The sequence below is a fragment of the Hydractinia symbiolongicarpus genome, chromosome 12 (assembly GCF_029227915.1).
Source record: "Hydractinia symbiolongicarpus strain clone_291-10 chromosome 12, HSymV2.1, whole genome shotgun sequence".
Lineage (NCBI taxonomy): Eukaryota > Metazoa > Cnidaria > Hydrozoa > Anthoathecata > Hydractiniidae > Hydractinia > Hydractinia symbiolongicarpus.
This window is the reverse complement of record NC_079886.1, coordinates 19560897-19583040: the sequence shown is the minus strand read 5'-3', so window position 1 is coordinate 19583040 and position 22144 is coordinate 19560897. Positions and strand designations below refer to the sequence as shown.

Sequence of the window (22144 nt, the reverse complement as noted above, 5' to 3'; positions counted from 1 at the left end):
TATCCTGGCGTTCAACGCTATTGTTTAATGGTACGATGATGCGAAAATATGGCTGGCATTTTGTGAAGGTAAAAACAAAAATGTCTAGTAGCCTTTTACTTCCTCCCACCCTACTTGTGTAAAAAATCTGTTTTTCCCTGAAAGTTATCGAACAACAGAAATAAAACCACGAGGTGATTCATAAATAAATACGTCTTACTAGAGGACTGTATAAAACTATAGAACAACAAGAACTCAAAAATGCTAAGAGCATGCGTAAACTATACAAAAATAAGAACCGTCAACATATAAGGCGCATGCGTGAAACTTAATAATCTTTAACAATCCCCCCGTGACGCTAGTCACTTTCTTCGTTCGCGAAACGTCGTTTTAACACCCCCAGAATTGCCGCAGTTCGTTTGGGGCGAGCTAAGATGATGTTTTCGTCTTCGTCTACTTCTTCGTTCATTCGTTTCTCGATAACAGGGCGACCACATTTCGTTTCCAAGGGATAAAATTGATTTACTGGATTCACTATTGTTCCGGTTCGTCCTAGCTTGACTTGTGCAGCGCGTGCTTTGTCATCGCTTCCAGGAACCAACTTAACCACTCTACCCAATTTCCACATGTGCCTAAAGTTTATATTACAGAAAAAGGTGTAGCTAGTTACTTAACTGTATTTAGCATAAGAAAGATTATCTGAAAATTTTGACACAAACCCAGGTGCAGCTGAGTGAATATCAGTTTGATATATAACGCAAATTAAAAAAATTGTTGGCTAGGATAGAAAAAGCTTTTTATCAAACTGAAAAAAAATAAGGCTAGCTAGCTACCTGATATTTTAAGATTTTAAAATTTTAAGGTTTTAAAAACATATAAACAAAATATCCCAAGAATAAAAAGGTTTTAGAAGACAAAATGTCACAAAAACCTACGAATTTGTGATTGAACACGAACACTTCCAAAATCAAAATCAAAATCAAAATAACATTTTCGTCATCAATGATCATTGTTTCGTCGGCATGTCAAAGCCGGAAAATCTTGTGGGCTATAAGATTCTGTGCTTGGTTAACATGACACGTTTTTGGAAGATAAGTAAAATACCACTATTACTCATAGAGTCGAATTTGCTCAGTATTTAGTTCAGATTTAACGTCCGTTAAAAAAATGTAATAACACGTCGTTTTATTTTATAGCAACAAAACATGGCGCTCTCCTTCCCAATCTGTATCAAATTGTATTCTTTTCTACCCTTCTCCACTATTATGACCTCCTCAAACTATCAATTTCGACTTACATTTCGTCCCTCCTGCCATTTCTTCTCCGCTAACTATTAGACCCCCGCCGCTCTCTACAATTAGAGAGAATACTTTTATCCTTTGTATGAATTTAAAAATTTTCATCTGAGTGTGGCGGTAATGTGGATTATGCATATATTTTAATTTTATTTCCATGTTAAAAATATTATAGAAAATAAGAATCTCGAGAAGTTGTGAAGTCACGTGGTGAAAAAGAAAATGAGCATGATTTATACGAAATGTATGAAGCGATACCTGAACCAGGTATCAACCCATCTTCACATAGGTGAGAAAACTTGTACATGATATACTTTAAGAAAAGTATATATATAGAAAAGTATATAGCATTTACAAAATGTTCTCCCTCCTAACTTCCCTTGTGACCAAAACTTGTGACTAAGAGTTTTGGGGTAAGAAAAAAAATTCTGAATAAGAGAAGAAACCTTCAGAGAAAACGCGAAAATTTTTTAGCTCGATAATTACGTTAAATTACTTTAATGAGAGAAAGCTTTGCAAAATAGAAATTTATCGATAGTCGCGATTAAAGTGAGAACAGGTAAAGCTTTGCAAGGCTGGTAATTTCGGAGTATTTTTGCAAGAATAAAATTTTTTAAAATAAATTTTTGAAGATCTGTTCCAAAAATGGAAACTTTTTATAACAAAAATTACTTTAAATAACTTTATTGAGAGAAACTTTTGTGGATTTTTTTCCCACAAAACTGGAAATAATTCCTGACTCTACATTTTTCATTTTTTTCTTGTTCTGTGCAATAAGCACCCCTTAATTCGATTGTTTAATTGTATTTTGATTTTTTGTACCACCATTTGCGCCATCATAGTTTCCAAATTTATTTTTAAGATATTTATTTTTGCTAATTTGAAGAGTATCCACATAAATATTTCCCACAAAAAAGGTGAAACATATGATCCCATATTTGTTGAATATTAAATTCGCAAAAGTAAATGACGCAAATAAATAGTCTAATGCAGTAGCTGATAATGTCCATTTTATAGATATTTTTTCACATTTGACCTAAATCAATAAATCAATCAATTCTTTTTATCTGCTGCTGCCTGTTTTATAAAGATATCTGCTTTAGGTCCTTTTTATCCAAATTCCACTACCATTTTTATATCGCAGAAATTATCTTTTAGAAATCTACAGTCTGGAGGAATTGTGAAGTCTTGTAAAAGAGAAAATATTGATTTATATGAAACGTAAGAAACGATACCTGAAATATAATACCTATGCAAGTTGATGCAAGATAAAACTTTTCTCTTGTTGTTTTTTTGCAGATGATACGATCAAAAGTAGTATAATCTTTGATATATATATATTATTTTGCTACTTTACGCAGAAGAACATTAACGCTTTGCTGTGTGTTGCTACCGTGATGTTTTATTAACTTCCTAAATTTCTTGCTTGCAAAAAAAATAATAATAAAAACAAAAAAACAAAAGGGAAAAAAATAAGAAACACAAAGTCAGTTTTCTAAACAAAAACTCTTATCGGCTTAAAATTGGCGGATTCATAGTCAGAATGAGTCAAGCCGTTCAAATATACGGATTTTCAAACTTTTCTGAGGATTGATTATTAGTTCTTCTGACGTTTTATATCCAGGAAGATCTATTTACGCTTGTTTTATTTCTATTTATTATGGAAACAAAAAATAACAGTATACTAATTAAAGGAAACGAATTAATAAGCTCAATCCCCGCAATTTTTAAAGAATAGCGTGTAATAAACAGACCACTCAAAAGGTGAAAGAAATTATACACACTTTAGAACCACATAAACGTCTAGACAACCTGTTTATGAATAATTACTTTTTTATGATGACATTGCTACTTTTTTTTTTCAAGAAAGAAAAATTTTCCTTAATTATTTTTTTTAGCGGTATATTAAGTTACGGTAAATCGAAATTTTGTTTTGACCAGGGAACAAAGACAGCACGAAGTTCTGTATTTATTAAAGAATGCCAAACTTCTAGCTTTAAGAAAGTCATTAATACCTCTAAAAAGTCATTGTTTCTGCCCCGAAAATTTCACATTCGCATGTGAAATTTTCCGGGCCCTGTCTCTGTCCCTCTCCCGTGCATGTTTTCTTTACAAGCGAGTGAAAATTCGAAATCAGACTGGGATATGAAAAAAACAAAAACAATCAGGCTTACGTTTTAATAAAACTTTAAGGGCGGTGATACACGATTCGATTAATCGAATTCGACAAATTGGATCGTGTATCATGTGAAAACGTCGGAACGGTTTAACTTTTTTGATTAAAGAGGCTACGGAACGGCTGTTGGTTTTTTGACTTTAGTGACTTACACGAAAGTCGAGCTGATGGCGGCGAAAAACAATCTGGCTATTTTTCCGGCCTGTATGTAATTTACAGACTCGAACATATAGATATATCTAGAATTTTAATCTTCTCCAGCCTTCGTAATGTTTTCATCCAGAATGAGTCTTGCCGAAATATTTATTTGTAATATACTTTTCGAAAAATATATTGAACCAGCGAGCAAAGTGTATGGCACTCCAAAGTCACATTAATACAGTTATCTGAAGATAACAAATGTTACCTTAAGATAACTATGAATGTGATTTTGGAATGCGTGCATATTCACATTAATATCCTGATTGTAAGATAACTCGAGTAATCTTAAGATAACATATTAATGTGATAATTATATCTTTACTTTGTAGTATCTTGAGATTAGAGCTGTCATTAATACAGTTTGACGATATTTTATTAACTTAAGATAACTCGTGTTATCTAAAGATAGCATTATCTTCATTTTAAACGCGTTAAATTACGCAATAAAGAACAATTACAGCGTTGAAGTGTCACCTTCGTTCCCAGTTAGTTTTACATTTTAAGCGGGAAACTTTACCATGTGCGTTGCGATTTTGCGTGTAAAAAGTTTCAATTAAAAAGAGCGTCTACTCGCGTATTACGCAAGAATTAAGCAAAATTTAAATAAAAAAGGACATAATTTTAGAAGATATAAGGCATTTCAGTAACATTTTTCCGAAATTTTGTAATGTATAAATTTTCACAATAGTCATTCTATTTGTGCCTCAAAGTTGGGCAACATACCGTACTTCCCGCGTGTTAAAGTTTAAAACGAGTCTTTGTGTCGCATAGTTCTTGAGTAATCTCCAGTTTTCTCCCAATCTTAGATAGCGCTAACATCAAAGGTAGAAAAGTCGTTAATGTTACCATGATCAAGAAATCTTACAATATTTCTCTGATAATTTGTTATCTTAAGATAACTCGAGTTATCTTACAATCAGGACATTAATGTGAATATGCACGCATTCCAAAATCACATTAATAGAGTTATCTTAAAGTTATATTTGTTATCTTATGATAACTGTATTAATGTGACTTTGGAGTGCCATAAAAGTGCGCTGGTCTGTTGACAAAATTCCCTATCTGAACCTGTTCAAAAATATTTTAGTCATGTAAAGTATGGTTCCAGGTAGAGGCATTGCATAACATTTTTTTTCGGTTGATGGGACACCATGTAATATTTTCAACATGGCGATGAGACAAAGAGAAAAAAACACATTCCAATGGTTGTGCTGAAGAAATTATTTGGATGTGCGGATATTCAATCAGTCTGGCAGTCATGCTCGCTTTGTCAATTTGGGTATTGTGAATAAGCATTAAGTGTGTTATACTGGCCGTTTCAATCTATCATACTTTAAGGGGCAGAATAAAAAGCGGATAGCGGATAACAAAAACTTCGAAAGTTATAATCGTCAAAGAACTTTTTGTGCCTGAAGAAAGGATGAAATTGTATCCTTTTACAAGAGGAAATTTTTGGGAAAAACAAGATTAAATTACCTCGAAAATTTCTCTTTCGTGAAAGTTTTTTTGCAAATTTGACTTTGCAAATTTCCCTAACATTAAAGGATCTCAATTCTGTGTATGCGGAATATGTGAAAAAATAAAATGCGCAGGATTCGTACCAACTAATAGTCGAAAAGTCAGAGAATTATTAACAAAACCGCCAGACCATTCATGTTGGCTATATTACAATACGCGGTTATAAGCTGAATACTTTTCTTTATCTAGTTGAAAATTACACTTTTTTACCTTTTATTCAGTGCGATAAATATAACTTCATAATATATAAATTTGTAGTTCAGGGCTGCCATCTTTGTTTTTTATTAAATAAACATTTGATATAAAGTCAGTGTTGCTCCTTTCAGCTATAAATGTAAATTGAAATATTGAAATTTTTAACTTTCCTGACAGAGAGAACACCCTAGAACATGTTTCTAAGATGTGTCTTTTGGACATCATTGCAACGGGTTGGAGCTTTGTTTTAAATACCATAAGTGAAAATTCATTGACAATCTGCTAGCACTGCCACGCACTCCATCTCAGTTTACATTCTAAAACTGCCATCCACTCCATCGCATTGTTTGTTTACATTCTAAAACGTTTAAACAACGGATGTCGGCTTTTGGGTAGTTTGCTTCCGGAATTTTCCACATACATCATATCGTCTGCTCCCGACATCGAAGCCATTGAACCATGGCGTCGTACAACAGACAGCTGAAATAAAATAAAAAGTTAAATATTTAATCCGTCTTACTTGCAGTAAATTGTGTTCTATCAACCGTTGTAATGTCGCTACTTAACTAGCGTTTTATCTATAACTGAAATTATATCTTAAATTTCGCTATGTTACAGTTATGAAAGAAAGTAAATAATATATATATAAACCCGCAAACAGACTAAAATCTCTATAATAATAGCCGTCGTCTGTCTGTCTCTGCGCGGACCCCCGCTGAGTTAGAAAATGATGTTACGGAAACACTAATATTAAATGCGATATATTTTTATCCACTTTGTTGCGACGGGTAAATATAAAGGACGGGCGAACCCGTGGATTTTTCGACGGCCAACGACTAGTATCACAATAATTTCCGCCGCAGAATATACAGCAGTCCCAAACCACACTAGAAATAATGAACCAATTCGTCGCAAATTCGATATTTTTAGCCTTCTGCAAAAATTCCTGGTATTAAAATATCTAAGGGTACAAATTATTTACAGACGGTATTTTTGCTAATATCTATATTTTCTCATGATTTGCAGATTTTTTTGGGATGCTAAAGATTCAGTTTTATTTAGTAGAGGCAAAATCAGCATTTTGCCTACCATGATAAATATCCGATTTTACAAAATAAGCAACGAGAACCCAACCGATCAGGCCCTAGGAGGTTGTAGCGAGAGAAATGAAAAATTTCGAGGTAGAAAATGTTGCAGATGATCGACTTTTAGCATTTCTACGGAACAATCGGCAAAGTTAAGTTTCGCAAAATAAGGTGTTGTGACTCGATTAAGATTTGAACGAAACTAGTATAAAACTTTGTTATATTTAAAAAAGTAAAAGCTTATATTTACAGTAACTTATATTGTAACTTTTATTGCAGTAACTTACTTGAGACATTGGATTTTTGGTATTGACGTCACCAGAAACTCTTTCTTCTTCCGCATCTGTGTCTGTAGCAGCTAACACCTAGATGGTGAACAATGATCAATGTACGTCCCGGTAACTCGAACACTGTCTAACTTGAACTTTTATCATCTTGAACCATTTTCTTGGGTCCCTTAAACTTTTGGTAATACTTTCTTATAAAAAAACAACGGTTAACTCGAACCTCGGATAACACAAACATACGTTAATTCGACCCATTTTTTGTGCCTTGGTCCCTGGGAGTTTCGAGTTACCCTGACGTAACTGTAATACCATTTTTTTGTTAGTTTTATTTCCTATAGCTCCTCAAGAGATGAGGAGTCTACATGAGTTATTGATATGGCAACGGCTTCTCACTTACCTTCTGTAAAAGTTCATGGTGTTCTTTCTTGTTGGAGTAGGACAGGTCCTCCTGAAAACAATAAAATAAACACAACATTTAAAAAAAAGTAGAGTTTATTGTGTTTGTAATTTCCAGAAATTTTAACATGAAAATAAAATATTTTTAAACAACTGGTACATATGAAAAATTCGATAATGAAACCTACTTCGTCCATGCCCGCTAGTTTTGTGATAACCTGAGCGAATAAAAAAACGACACGTTAATTGATCGAGACGATAGCACCGCGAGATACATGTTTACAAACATCATCAAGTGTATCCACTACCTTATAACTGTAACCTTGGTTGATTAAAAATCTTTGTCTTTTGTTCGAAAAAAACATTTCTTCAGTATCCTAAAGAATCAAAAGACACACGCAGCCATTGTAAGTGAATTGTGTCGCACACACTTTATCAATTAAAAAAGACTCGGACCAACTTACCGTCGAAACGAGGGAATAAAAGAACGCATTGTATTCTTCAGCCGCCATATCTAAAAATCAAGTCTGAATGCTTGAATTGCATATTTTTTTCCAAACAACCTCTGCAGCTGCAGAATACGTCCATATGCGGAGCTCAAAGTTGAAAAGATCAGTTCAGAATCTGGCTTATAAAAATATTGCAAAAATTTGTTCCAATGTGTAAAAAAATAAATTTATACACTTACCTTTTTTAGCTCTAAGAATACGACCAAGTCTTTGTGCTTCCTATAAGCGTAAACTTACATTTCTTAAAGCAGAATGTACATTCTCTTAGAGCTTTGTGTTTTTGAAATATGTTTCGCATTCTTTACTTTTTTCTCTCCAACAGTTTTGGATTTTACAAAAATGTACATTCCGGAACAGCTAACATGCTACTGTAGGAGAAGAAAAACACGCACAGACAGGCGAAAATCCACTTATGTATAAAAACGCACTCCCTAATGCGTAAATATAAAAAGCGTTTTCGCTCGAGCTATACGTTTTTAAAGTCCTAATCATCTTGAAATTAAATGAGCGCTGAAGTGTATGACGTATTACATGATTTCAATCAATTAATTTGCTTGAAATGCCGCCATTTTGAGTTTGTTTACGCATTTCTGTTCACAGTGGACAATGTGCTGCTTGCACTACTATGCGATCGAAACAAATTATTTCATACCTGTCTTCTTGAACCACCATGCGAAGATATCTAAGACAAACATTAGATATAATCGCGTTTAATTTTGCAACAAATCATAACCTACAGAATTTATATTCACAGAGAATTAAACTTTTTTGAGCAATCTTTTGAATTAAATTTTAATCCAAACATCTGACGACCTCATCATCATTTTCGTCTACACATGAGATACATAATGCATTTGAATGCAAACATTTTCTAGCTATTGTATCGATTCTCGTTGGCGCCATTAAGAATAATTGTGCATATAAGATATCGCTAAATCTCTTTATTAATAGCCGAATGCGATTGTCTATCCCGCAAAATGGTCACTGCAGTAGCAAGACATACGAAACGATGTAAATAAAGGACGGGCGAGCCCGCAAATTTATCTACGTGCCACCGACTAGAATGTAAAAATTTTTCTAAGAAAAACACACTAACCTGTATAAGTACATTCGCTTCTGGCATATCAAAAGATGTATCTCCAACCTAAATTACACAAACACTTGGAATTAAACTTTCTCGTTGCTATAAAATTAAACTGTTAAAAAAAAAAGAACCACTCCAGTGGTCCGAGCATTTGATGTTTCTAGTCTAGGCGGTTATTCCAAAAATAACATTAGAAAGTCTTCAGACCAAAAAGACTGTATTTCGCTGATAACACATTAAGATCTGTAACAAACAAATTTAAAATTTAAATTTCACGAAAGCGTAGAAAATCCTTTATTATTTCTAGGACAAAGGTTTCTGAACAACAATGTTCAGAAATTTCCCTATGACAATATAAGCCTAACAGTCTTAACAAGTACACAGATATCGCATCAGTTTAGTTTTTCTTGTTTATGCTTTCTCAACAAAAAGCAAAAAAGATCGCTTTAGAAAACAATACTGCCCCGTCCAAACCTATGAAGGGAAAGAAGAAGAAAACACAAACACTGTGTGAACACTCATAAAGACGTAAAATAGGGGTGGAGCATGAAGCCTTCGTTAGCGCACAATTTCTACTTTTTCTTGTTTTTGGCTTTCTCAATAAATTGATCGCACTCAGAAATAGTAGATTTTTAACAAAATTTTAATGATGTAAATGCTAATAACATATTTTAGCCAAAGTTTAACTTTAGGGGTATTCCTGCTAAATCGTTATAACCGTCCATGATAAAAGGCAGATTGGTCAACACCTGCAATTTAAAAAAAAAAAAAAATTCATACAAAAAGTCGCACGATCTATCAGCATATTAAAACGTGCTTCAAACACGTTTGTGCGCACATTTAAAACACCCTGCACAATGACACAGTTTCGTGCAAGCCAAATGGCGTTGACTAAACCATTTCATGACTTTTTAAGAACAATAACACATGTAGGTTGAATAACACATGTAGGTTGACAAAAAGTAAACCAGTGGTGGTTTATACATTTAAAGAGAGTACCTTTGATATGAAAATGGTATTGACAAGAGGATTGTGTACGAAGTTCTGTATAATGTGCAATCGTTCTCCTTGCGATGTCGGACCGTAGATGAAAGGTCTAAAATCAACAATTAATATTATAAACACGTGCGTTATCGCTCAGTAGCGTTAATATATACTGTTTTTCTCAGGTTAACTAAGCATAACGAAATGTCGTTTCAGTGAAACACAAAATCGACGTACTTGTTTAATTTGACAGCATAATGTCTCAACGCAAATACGTTATCTGCAAATACAATGATTTTGTCGTTTCGTCTGAAAGCAAAACATAATACCGTGATTAAGGCCTAAAATTTATACCGTACTCCTTTATTCAAATACATCTGCTCTTCAAAAAAAACTACACCATATCCTGCATGATTGAATGCAACGAATGAAATATACTAAAACGTTGTGAAGATTTTCTCAACATGGAATTTGCCTGGACTTCAAAGACAATTTATCACTCTCGTGTTTACACGAAAACTGTGGCAAAAGAGATTTCCTGAAAGTTTAGAGAAACTGATCTATGTGTTAAATCATTAAAACGCAATAATAAGCTTGTCAAACCACCAATTTTGAAGGTACTCAGAATCTCAGCCTTATTTTTCTTCAAATCTCTACTATAGACGAAAGTGTTAATATACTCGCACTCTTAGTGTAAACAATAAGAAATGATTTACCTCTCGTGAAAGCGAATAAGAAACTAAAAAAGCAAAGCAAAATAGTTTAGCAACACACGATTTAGCGGAAATAAAAGTAGTAAAGACAGTGGAAAAATCTGGGAGAAGAACATTAAGTTAAAGTTATGTCCATATAGTATGCTTGAATGCGAACGAAGACTCTATTATGACTGTGAGTTCAAAATGGTAGCTGCGAGTAACGACGGGTCAACTGTAGTAGATTTTTTCACGGGCTAACAACTAGTCTTTATACAACACTTTTCGCCTGCGAGCCAAAAATGTTGGCAGCGGGTAACAACCAATTTTTTTGGATTTTTTTCACGGGCTAATAACTATTCCTATCATAATACCAAACTTTCCGTTTATGAGCCAAAGCTGATTGTTTCAAATAGCGACGGGCGAATTCCCAAAAAGTTTTCCACGGGCCAAGAACTAGTTTTTTACAAATGCCGTGATATTTTACTGACATTTAATATATTTTACAGACCATAGCTTATTTTACCGCCAAAAAAAATATTAAAGAAAAATTTTTCTTTTTTAAAATATAAAAATTAAAAAGTAGCAAAGTCGTCATAAAAAATTAATTAAGCAACTATAAACAGGTTGTCTAGACGTTTATGTGGTTCTGAAGTGTGAATAATTTCTTGCATCTTCACCTTTTGAGTGAGCCGTTTATTACACGGAAATTGCAGGAACTGGGCTTATTAAATCGTTTCATAGCCCATTTAACAACGGACTTTTTCTTGTGTTTTTATTTAAACTGAAGTTACAAAAGTTTTTTGTAAAAGGCTATTATTCCCATACGCATGCGCAACACGGTTTACCTGTACTAAGCGCCGAACCCAGTGTTAACAACGGGATGTTTTCTGTGTTTTTATTTAAACCGAGGCTAAAATAAAGTTTTTTTGGAAAAGGGGTATTACTTCTATACGGATGTGCAACACAGTGTATATATATATACCTGTATACAAGTGCTTACCCCGGTGTCACGACTTTTTTTGAACTTTAACTTTTAATTTATTCTGCAAGTGATAAAAAAAGTTGCGCATGTAGTAATGAATGACACAAAGCAACCTACCTCACACGCTCTGAACTTATTTGGGTTCATCACATAAAATAACTAAAAAATAGTAAAAAATATAGCTTTAGTGATTCAAAATATTTCGGTATTTATGTCTATAAGTAACTAAATAACATACATTTCGCTTCCTCGTAGCAATGGATAAATATTCACGATAAAACTCAGGACTCATTGGACACCATACCTTAAGCAGAAAAAGATATAGGGTAAACGTTCAGCCAGCCACTTTTTTGTGGACACCAACATGTCACACAAACTTACCTCGGCGCATTGCACACGAGCGAGATATCCATTGTTTTGTAACTCCATCCAATTTGCTTCGTATAACTTAGGTCCAATTAAGAAATTTAGATCCTAAAAGTTAAACCACGTAGAGAGAGCTTTTAACTTCGTATGAGCAACTTAGATATGTAGCGGTCTATTTGCCTTTTTTATAGCACTAAAAAATCTACCGGATAGGAAATTCGATCTTGAGTTAAAGAAAATCTTAAGAAAGGCAATTAGCTATGTAAGCCCTGGCTAACAGGCTATCATTCATATCCACGTCTTAAATACAAAATGTTCTTCTTAGTGTTTCAGGTATATTTACAGTTTGTTCGGACGAATAGCTTTTATGTCTTTTACATATAACTAAGTGGGTTTATGAAGAAGGGTTCCTGAAACACACCTGAATTTTGTCATCTTCACGAACTAAGGTTGCAGTCAAACCAAGCTTGCAATGAGCATTTACAACTAAAATAAAACGAAGTAAAAACGTGCAACTTGACACTGGCAAAAATATAGACATGTTAGATGTACGGAACTCATACTTGTCAAAACTCTTCTGAATTGCTTGGCAGGAATCGTATGCACTTCTATAAGAAAAAAGAAAAACAGGTAATAATACACTAAACTGACTTAAGAAAGTATATTTAACTTGCATTTTGTAAAGTTTGAATGTCTAGTGACTGTTCATACATCTTTACATGATAGTTTTCAGACTTAGTAGAATCTACTTTATATAAAAACCATAACTTTAACGTTTGCTTTTATCTTATTCAAAAAATCAATAACTATAAACAAAAGAGAAAACAAATTTAAACTCACCATCAAGAAGCATCAAGCCCCACTCTGTGTTCTTTAAAAATTCCATCACCTAAATAACACAATGTAATCCGTTTTATGTGATCTAACAAATATAGTTCAAGTAAACCCTTTCCATTTTCAACAATACCTGGCCACACTAGAACATAACTTACTTGCAATGATTCGTAAGATCTTTTCATGGTGTGTGCAATCATGGAATATGTTGTAACAGCTAGATGACAATCTTAGAAAAAAATATTTAGTATAGTTCCTAATCGCAATTTAGTTTAACGATTGTGAATGCACACTTTTTCGTTAACATAGATCTATTTATGCATTATTATGTTATAGTTTTATATATTAGAGGTGAAAAGCTTTGATTCTTAGGCACATTTAGTCATACAGTTTATCCCAGCCATAGATACACCTTTCAGACAGTGACATCAAAACAACTGTGAAATAAATGATTAATTATTCGAATAGCGAAGTTAAAAGTTACACGTTTGAAGCTGCAGTTTCCTTGCTGGAATGGAACAATTAAATGTTGCAAAAAAAAAGCTTAACACAAAATTTGTCATGTGCAAAAAAACTCCCTAAAATTCTGAACAGGATGTGAACTAATTCAGGAAAATTTAAATTTTTATTCAATAAAACTCAAAACAAGACAAAATATCTATATATGCTGAAACGAGTATCTTAGCCTGGACAATAACCGCAAACGTCTTGCAAACTTTAGTAGCAAAATTTGATATTTTGTATCTTGATAACTAATAAACACTGATAGGGACAACTGTAAGTCATACAAATACACAAACAGCATATCGACCTACCAACAGGTTTGTCTTTTGCGTCTGATGTAAACCTGCATATATGTTTATCGTCAATACTCGCCCATAATTTAAACTGTGATTTCCATTGCTCAACAGACACACCTAAAGTTATCAATAAACATTTTATGTATTTACTTTTATTTTAGAAAGTATTTTGGTTGGAAGCGCTGCAAGCATCATGATTTTGTATAAATTAACTTAAAATGTGGCAGAATTAAATGTTGGTTTTCTAGAAGGTTTAACGGCTATAAGTTGGTGTCAGTCTGACAATTGCACAAAAAAGCGTGGAAGTTTTCTTAGTTTTTCACGTTAAAGCAGTAAATCAATCAATAACATTATCAACCAATAATAATGTGTTGCACATAATAAAACCTACTTAATTGTGTCACACATTGTTTGTTTTTACACTGAAAATCAAAAACTGATAGAGAATTCCAAAGAAGTTAAAAAATAGTAACCTGACGTGCACAAGACAAGACATTTCTTCCGAACTGTACATGCAGCAGTAACACCAACCAACGTTTTACCAGCACCTGAAAAACACAATCCCTTGCTTTTATATCCTCTCATCAGCGCAATCCACAAAAAGGTCTTTGAGAAGCAAGTATGCATAAGGAAATGCAAGTGAAATAGTATAATCTGTAAACCTGTCCCGCCCTATATGTACAACAAGTAATACACAGTGTTCTGTCATACTCAGTATGGCTGTCTACTACGCACTATCTTATACCATCTTTGTATGGTTTCAAGTAGCATGTTAAAAGGATAACAACACTTCTATTCTTTCAAGCAATAACGTAAAACCACTGAAACCATCTTGACTTTATAATGTACAAAAAAATAAAAGATTAAAAATTTTTACCACACGGTAACACAATAACTCCAGATCTTGCTCTGCCATTACCAAACATCTTTCGAAGGCTTTTTTCCTATATTGAAAATATTTGGTGTAAAATAATAAAACATGAAATACTTTCATGAATTCTAAATTTTATCGTTCATGTAGTTGATACAGCATTCGGTCCGCTATTACATGAAGTTAACATAGTGCAAATCACCTGATATGGACGCAACAAGGTGGAAGGTTTTAAATCCATGCTATAAGTATAGAGAGTATTAATAAAAACATACATAAATGAATCACTACGAGGACTACAATCAGTCTGAAAAACTAAATATTTGGTAATAGCAAAGATCACAAAAATTGGTATAAGGTAGGTTGCAAAATAAAAGAAACACGAAGTATACTTAAGGGGAAAAATCTTTGCAGATTTGGTGGTTTCGATAAAACGCAAAAGTATTCAAAGAACTTACTTAATGTCTTTGTTCACAGTATCATTGCGAAAATCATACTCAGCAAGAAGTGGATAATCCATGGCTATGCATCTAAGTGAAAGAAAAACAACAAAACAAAAATTATAACAACAATATAAAAAACTAATTTGAATTACAACTCTGTTAAAATACAAAGCATTTTATAAGTCAGCTTATTGATCAACTTCATAAATATCAAAGGTAAGCGAAAAAACGTTTCTTGATAAACCTACGAAGTAATAAAATAAAATAAAAAAGGATCAGTGACAAAAAACCTTCTACGATCAAGGAAAATTTTTATCATGATTTTTTTAGGCGAAACAACATTAAAAAGAATAAAGCCTTTGCAACTTACGGCATACAACAATTATTGACAGAAATACCGACGTCACGATAGCAACTACACGTTAGGAACAAAACATTTGCACTGAAAATCCAAATCAAAGGATTGCATTAGAACCATTAAAATGTTTTTGTATTTACCATTTGCATGCACACCAGCACCAGCAGAATATGTAAACTTGCCTATTGATCAAAAGTCAAAAACTATCACAGATATCTTTACCTTTTCTGCAAAGATTCAATGTGTTCTTGAGAAACTTCAAAAGAGACGGTTTGTAATTCTTCTTCCGCCTCATCATCGTCATCCATCATAACTTTCCCCAAATAATCAGAAATATCTGTCGGGATAGGTTTGTCTGAATCTGCTGTATCCTAAAACAAAAACAAAATAAAAAAAATTTACATTTTCCTGTGGTGTATTGAATGATTATTTATAGCTTTAATAGTAAACATAAATATTGAATTTTTTAAAATAGTATCTTGAAATATAATAATAGTCAATTCTACTCAAGAAGTTAGAAAAGCCATACATTGCTATATAATTTACAGCATTGCTCTTACACTCTCATAGCATAAACAGTTTAAACAAAAAGCCATCTTTAATAAGGAGAGATCTAGAAAGAGTTGGAACACAATAACAACTTTTTCACCTCTGTGTTTTCTTGAGTAGAACCTTGCTCAGGTTTAGTTTCTTTATCTTTAGGTTTGTTTAGCTGAAAAAAATTACCAAATAAAAAATTCTATTAATCACACTATCACGGCAAGAGGCTGGAGACATAATGTTTTTAGACTCAAGAGTTTTAATACTGTTTACCAATTACCAATTGCAACCACAAACACTGGTTATTGAATAATTTTACAGAGAAGTGTATATTGAGCACAGCTCTACATACAGCTCCAAATAATTCATTAATTTCTATATTCTTTTTGTCCATAAAGGTGAAAGAGGTGTGGCTTGTGAAGAGCTATTAAAAATTCAAGCTAAGCTTAGTGGCCAAAGCAATTTTATTATAGGTTTTAAGTACAAGGAGAATAAAATAAACAAATAAACAAATCTCTTAATGAAACAATATTAGGCAGTTTTAAAAAAAAACCAAAAATTACCACAGGCTAGTTATTTTTTGTATTATTTTTTTTAGATCATATTGTCAACATTAAAAATGACATGAATAAGCATGATATAGAATTAACCAATCCATTCTGCAAAGATTCATGTCACTAGACAGTAAAATGTGCTAGTATTGTTGTGTTGTAGTAAATACAAATGCGTGATTAAAAAGGAGGAGTTTTGTAGAATGAAAATTTCGTCAAGATTTTAGAACTTATTTTTTACTCCTTTTATTTCAGAGAAATATTTGTCTTGATGAAATAAATTTTCTTAATACAAGTTGCTTTGGTGCACTTGTTTTTCCTTCAGGGTAAAACATGCAATCATGAGAAAAGTGGGGTAAAAATTTAATACCTTTAATGATGATTTACTGACAAATTTTGACGAGATCAAATCGTCCTCGTTATCATTACTCCTAACCACTCTAAATAAAATAAAAATACAATATAGTGAATTATTCATTACACAAAATGTTTTTTTAAACACACAATAGTTACCTGCAACTCTGAATGACAGGATCTTTTAATAATTGCTGGAGAGCATCCTGTTTTAAGAGAGAAAAAAATTAGACAGACTTTATGCAGACAAATTTGAGTTTAGATCTAACAGTCTAGATCAGATTTAAAGAGGGTTATTAATATACCCCGTCCAACCTATGCTAGCATGGAAAACGGACATTGGGCGGAGAATGATGATGATGATTATTTGCCAGTGAGAGTGCCTAACATATAAAAATGGTGTGTACAACCAATTGCATATATCAAACATAAATCAAAAAGCAATCAACAAGACACAACAGTAACATAAGGAACTAAAGTTTGAAAAAACAGAGTTCTTTATAGAGTCAAATTTAAAGAGATTTAAGGGTTTCTGATCAGAATTTTTAATTCTTTTTGAAGATAACAACATTTTCATAAAAAACGCTGAGGAGATTTAAGGAGATTTTAAAGGTAAAGTCGAGGGTGGAAAACAAATTATTGTGGTACAAGTAGCATTTCTATGCATTTAAAAAAAAAACATGAAACATGCAAAACTAAAATTAAGGTGGTAGTAACCCTTTTTTAGCTGACCAAATAGCTGAATTATTTACTCAGTGTTTTATTTATACCATTTTTTTTTTACTATTTCCTGAAAATATAGACCTTAATACATAATAAAATGATTTTAACTTAATACTAAAATTGCTGAGTCAGCAGAAATTTCGATTTACAAATGTATTATAAACAAGAAAAAAAACAGCTCCTACAAGCTCCAACTTTTTACAATCTCGTTATTTTTCATCAGCATCTGTTTTTAAATGAAACTTGGGTTAATCCTGTAAAACGGTGTGCGGATTTTTTGTTCATTCTTATTTTTTTAACAATAGCCTTTTGTTTTTTTCAAAAGATTATTTGTTAGCATCCCTTGCTGCATCGAACGCTGTTAAAAGAAAAATATTCCGAATAAAAAGATTTCCGCACACCGTAACATGGCTGCATGGTTCACCAAGCTTGTCTGAAAATTTTAAGGTAAAAAGAAAATGCTATCGAAAGTTAAAGCTTGTGCAGTGTAGCATAATAAAGATTGTCTTAAATTTCTATACAATGCGCCATCTTTGTTGTTATTAATGTTTCTCTTTAATAATTACGTCATTTCTTTCTGTACAATTACGCAAGCGCGTAGACTTAACTATATTCGGCAGAACTAATTAATTATTCATGAATTTTGTTTTAAAGAGGAATTGTTGAGGCTGAAAATTTTTGGTGAAAGATAATAGTATTTTAGCCATAAAATCGTGACAAGTGTGTTATAACAAAAAAATCTGGTGTTTAAAAAATCAGGGTCGAACTGATCCAAAGAAAATTTGAACCATTAGGGCAACTTCCAGGGTTAAACCAGACCTCCTCTTATAAACAGTGAATGATACAAACTAACTTACAGGGAAGTTACTTTCCACATAATATCTGTTGTGTTTCAACACTAATTTCACCTTTCCATAACTAACTGTACACAACTGAAATTAAAAAACAGTTTTACTAGTACTACTTAATTTTTTTATATCAATAAGAGAATAAAAAGATGTATCTGTTAATATTTGAAATACAGCAATAATAATAATAATAATAAAAAAATGAAACACAATTAAAATTGTTTAATTCACACACTGACACTATAAAAGTCCAGGCTATTGTATTGCTTAAAATTGCTGTGTCAGTATTTCCAATTACTATGGTAAATTTTTCTTTGTATTAACATTTTGGAACACATAATGCATGTACCTGTATAAATTGAATAATTCCTTCTGGAACGCTGGTCTTGCTCAACCTTGTTAAATACTCAATAATGTCATTTGTCTTAAAAAAAACAACAACAATTTTACCTGTAACAACAATTGCATAGAATTTATTTAAAAGATTTCCTTGTTATCTAAATTAACTACCACGATTTCATAGTATTGTTCCTCTCAAGGCTAATTTTCATAAAATACATGAAAACAGATTATCCAGGTGGCAAAACATTGTCAGAACATCGTACTTAAAGATAAACAACTAATGTAAATTTCGCTCTCCTGTTGCTGTTCAATTAAGGGTATACTATGGTGTTTTACGCACATAGTTGTTACTGCTTAGACACAATAAATTAGGCACAATCAGTATTATAAACTTTTATTTATGGATTTTCGAATGCTGGGATTATTTATAGTGTATTTTTGCTTTTTTTAATCTTTATAAGTACAAAAAATGCAAATTCTCATTTCGCAATCTTTATTTTTGACATTTTTAAATTTTTGACATTCATTTTTAAATAAAGAAGTCATTTTGTCAAAAGAAAAGCCTTGAAGCAAAATATTTCAAAACTTCTCGGAAATATAATGCTGACTTTCTCATAATCAATGATATGATAATAAACTTTGGTAAATATTATTTAATGAAGATAAATATATCAAGTTCGAATCATATCTGCAGCATTTAAAAAATGATACAAAACGATTTACTTACTTGTAAACCCACAGACACTGCAGCATACAAAGAATATGCTGTCAGTCTAAAGCAAAAACACAAAAGATATTCATCTAAAATATGCCCTAATAATTTGGACTTCAGAACAATGTGACATCCAAAACATAAAATCACATAAAAATTAATACGGCTGTCTGCCAAATCTTTTTAAGGTTTACCATGGGAAGAACCCTAGCTGTGGTAAAGGCACTTGTTAAACATGCCTGTGCTTTGGATTGAAAAAAGACCTGATTACAAGCAAACCCCACAACCACTAAGCCACACGTCACACTAGAAAATGATGGAAAACGATTAACGTTTTTTAAGATGACTTTAATCTGAGGATGTTGGGCATTAAAATAAAAAATTTTCACACACATAAGTAACTTTCTTACTTGTATTCATGTATATGTTGGGGACGACATACAGGCTAAAAATAATAACAAGTTTAAAATAAATTTAAAACAGCTTTTTTGTAAAAAGTAATTATACCCAGACTGTATTTACCTTTAAGATTTAGCCATTTTAAACGTTTTTATGAGTATTATTATTATTATTTTAATTTAAAAAAGAATCCTTAATTGTGAATATGATGACTGTAAAAAAGTCATGTTTACCTAAAAAAGAAAAAACAATGATAGAAAACATTAAATGGATCCCATGGTAATTTTACAAGTTGGACTTAAAAAGTCAGTAAGTATCATAGCCATGCATCATATCCCTCACACCAGGTCAGCTGTAAATCAATTTTTATGTTTTGTAAAATGACCCCGCTTAGTTGCAATAAGATTTATGCAGCCCTTGCATCCTGTTTTTCTTATTATTATATTCCTAATATTTATACAGGATAGTCACTTCAGTGTTTGAAACAGTTATTAAGGGGAATGAAAAATAAATATTTTAAAAGTAATACTGGAGCTATATGACCTATTAAAAAAACTTGATGTCATTGGGAATTTCTAATGCAAATCTTTCAGGTAAGCCCAACTTAAACTTAAAAAGTACCTCAGGATCAAGCTTAATAGAAACTTTTAGATAAGTTTGTTATTGTGTACAAAACCTAGTATTATAAATGATAATCTTTTAAATAAAAACAAAATGCATACCTCTGAAATTGCAATTAAAAAGTCATGTGCATGCTTATAAACTGGAGAAAACGATTCAAGATAGATATGTCCATCAGGTGCCTATGTGTAAAAAACTTTAAATTAGGATTAACTAAACGGTAGATACACAAATATATATGCAGAAATTAAAAAAATTGAAGAAGTGAAGAGGTATTCAATACACAAGCAATGCTAAACGACAACTCAACTTGCAGGAATTTTCTTTCATGCACCGCACCGCAATTGCTTACCCAATTGCCTCACATGCCATAGGTTAAAATGTGGCTGTGGTAAAGACACTTGCTAAACATTCTTGAGCTGTGGATCAAGTACAGACCTTGTAATTCTGAATCGGATTCCATAACCACTAAACCATGCTCCACACCATGCACAATGGACTCTTTGTTAAAAAATGCACCACACTAATCTACTGTTATCTGCTTTCATGGCTCTTTATTAAATAGGTATTGTTTTACGCTGAATATTCTACCTTACCCCAACAGTTCAAAGTATGGACTGGGTGTTTTTTAAAGTGACACCATCACTATGTGGCATTTTACAGAACTTCTACATCTTCCCTTTAACCAAGGTATTAAACTTCTTGCGTTTAACTCCTCTGATGTCTCTCAAAGAGAATCTATAGATATTTTGCTAAAAAGTTAATAAAATCAAAGAGTATTACCACCCATAACGGTCTTGAAGAGTGGTCTGGTTTTAATTTTACAACTTTGCGGAAGTCTTTAGCTCCATACTCATCCTGAAAGGGAAATAATTATACATAAAAAAAATTAAACGGTTTTTAAGGAAGGGGTTTTGGGTACTTTTAACATTCAGCTCATGTCATTAAAATATGGTGGCTATTTGATCGATAAAAATATAAAAGTGTTATATTTGAGTCAATGTTTAGCACAGCAAAATGTTTTTTATCCTATTTGCATTTGAACAGGGAAAAATAAATAATGGTAAAAAACACTGACATCAGCAAAACTTTGTGTTTTGTTTACAAAAACTAAACAACTTTGTTAAAGGAAAAGTTTTAGTGAAACGATCTTTATACTCCCTTTTTTATTAAATAGAAAATTATATTCTTGCATAATTATAAACATTTCGCAATATGGGGTACTCCTCTTTTGTGTAAACACGCCATAATCTTACACAAATAAAAATATTTGATCATGACTCTGAAGTGAAACCAATGTAGTGTTATTTAGTACACTATCATGTTTAAGTGCTATACCTGTTTTCAATAGCTATATTATAAATATTTTTTCTGGTCATGTGGAAAATATTTATTACACTTTAGGGTGTTTTTATGGCTATTTATTAATGAAAGCTTTTAATATTATTTCTTAATAAAATCCAGGAATGTTTAAGATTCATTCGAAAGCCTTTTTTAAAAAGTTTTTTATGTAAAAAAATATAGAATAATTTTTTAACAACGTGGAAAAATTAAACAATGGGGTAAATTATAATACAGCGTATAATTTCTTTAGTATGGCATATAAATATTTCATATCCTGCATAAAAAACCTCTGGCATATTGAGAAATTACAGCTTAGAAGTAGTGCTAAAGCTCTAATAATACGTCATATGCCATATTTTAATATAAATTTTAGCATATAATAGTCTTCCTTGATGCAAACACAGGCTTTTAATTTATGTCACGTGTATAGACTAAAAAAAAAAAAAATATTGGTGAGTCCAGTGGTAGGATACAAAAATTTTCCATTGTGGGTGTATCTTCCATTTATTTTCCTTTTGCATTGCATTGCAAATCAATAGAATAAAAACTTATTTGTGTCACAACCATAAAAGCACATTCAAAATAATGTCTTTTTTCTAAACCAAATTCCCCCCCCAAAAAATACAGTAAAAAAAAGAAAAGGAAGTTATTT

General features: G+C 32.1%; 1 protein-coding gene across 1 annotated transcript in view; it reads right to left on the bottom strand.

Moving 5' to 3' along the window:
* Positions 1 to 5329: 5329 nt before the first annotated feature.
* The window catches only part of LOC130622656 (general transcription and DNA repair factor IIH helicase subunit XPB-like), a 29873-nt gene continuing 13058 nt past the window's right edge, over positions 5330 to 22144 (bottom strand). The window contains exons 6-39 of the mRNA XM_057438145.1: positions 20932 to 21006; positions 20250 to 20330; positions 19539 to 19573; positions 19144 to 19189; positions 18424 to 18498; positions 18084 to 18158; positions 16663 to 16709; positions 16520 to 16589; positions 15708 to 15770; positions 15281 to 15429; positions 14716 to 14787; positions 14460 to 14499; positions 14264 to 14330; positions 13860 to 13934; positions 13402 to 13503; positions 12745 to 12815; positions 12593 to 12641; positions 12316 to 12360; positions 12174 to 12238; positions 11768 to 11860; positions 11625 to 11690; positions 11504 to 11545; positions 10426 to 10448; positions 9947 to 10018; positions 9725 to 9821; positions 8738 to 8785; positions 8294 to 8323; positions 7821 to 7860; positions 7597 to 7646; positions 7441 to 7509; positions 7321 to 7350; positions 7134 to 7184; positions 6737 to 6814; positions 5330 to 5844 (exon numbers count right to left, since the gene is read on the bottom strand). Of these exons, the coding sequence (XP_057294128.1) occupies positions 5716 to 5844; positions 6737 to 6814; positions 7134 to 7184; positions 7321 to 7350; positions 7441 to 7509; positions 7597 to 7646; positions 7821 to 7860; positions 8294 to 8323; positions 8738 to 8785; positions 9725 to 9821; positions 9947 to 10018; positions 10426 to 10448; positions 11504 to 11545; positions 11625 to 11690; positions 11768 to 11860; positions 12174 to 12238; positions 12316 to 12360; positions 12593 to 12641; positions 12745 to 12815; positions 13402 to 13503; positions 13860 to 13934; positions 14264 to 14330; positions 14460 to 14499; positions 14716 to 14787; positions 15281 to 15429; positions 15708 to 15770; positions 16520 to 16589; positions 16663 to 16709; positions 18084 to 18158; positions 18424 to 18498; positions 19144 to 19189; positions 19539 to 19573; positions 20250 to 20330; positions 20932 to 21006 (2220 nt within the window). The 3' untranslated portion in view covers positions 5330 to 5715. The remainder of the gene's footprint in view (positions 5845 to 6736; positions 6815 to 7133; positions 7185 to 7320; positions 7351 to 7440; positions 7510 to 7596; positions 7647 to 7820; positions 7861 to 8293; positions 8324 to 8737; positions 8786 to 9724; positions 9822 to 9946; positions 10019 to 10425; positions 10449 to 11503; positions 11546 to 11624; positions 11691 to 11767; positions 11861 to 12173; positions 12239 to 12315; positions 12361 to 12592; positions 12642 to 12744; positions 12816 to 13401; positions 13504 to 13859; positions 13935 to 14263; positions 14331 to 14459; positions 14500 to 14715; positions 14788 to 15280; positions 15430 to 15707; positions 15771 to 16519; positions 16590 to 16662; positions 16710 to 18083; positions 18159 to 18423; positions 18499 to 19143; positions 19190 to 19538; positions 19574 to 20249; positions 20331 to 20931; positions 21007 to 22144) is intronic.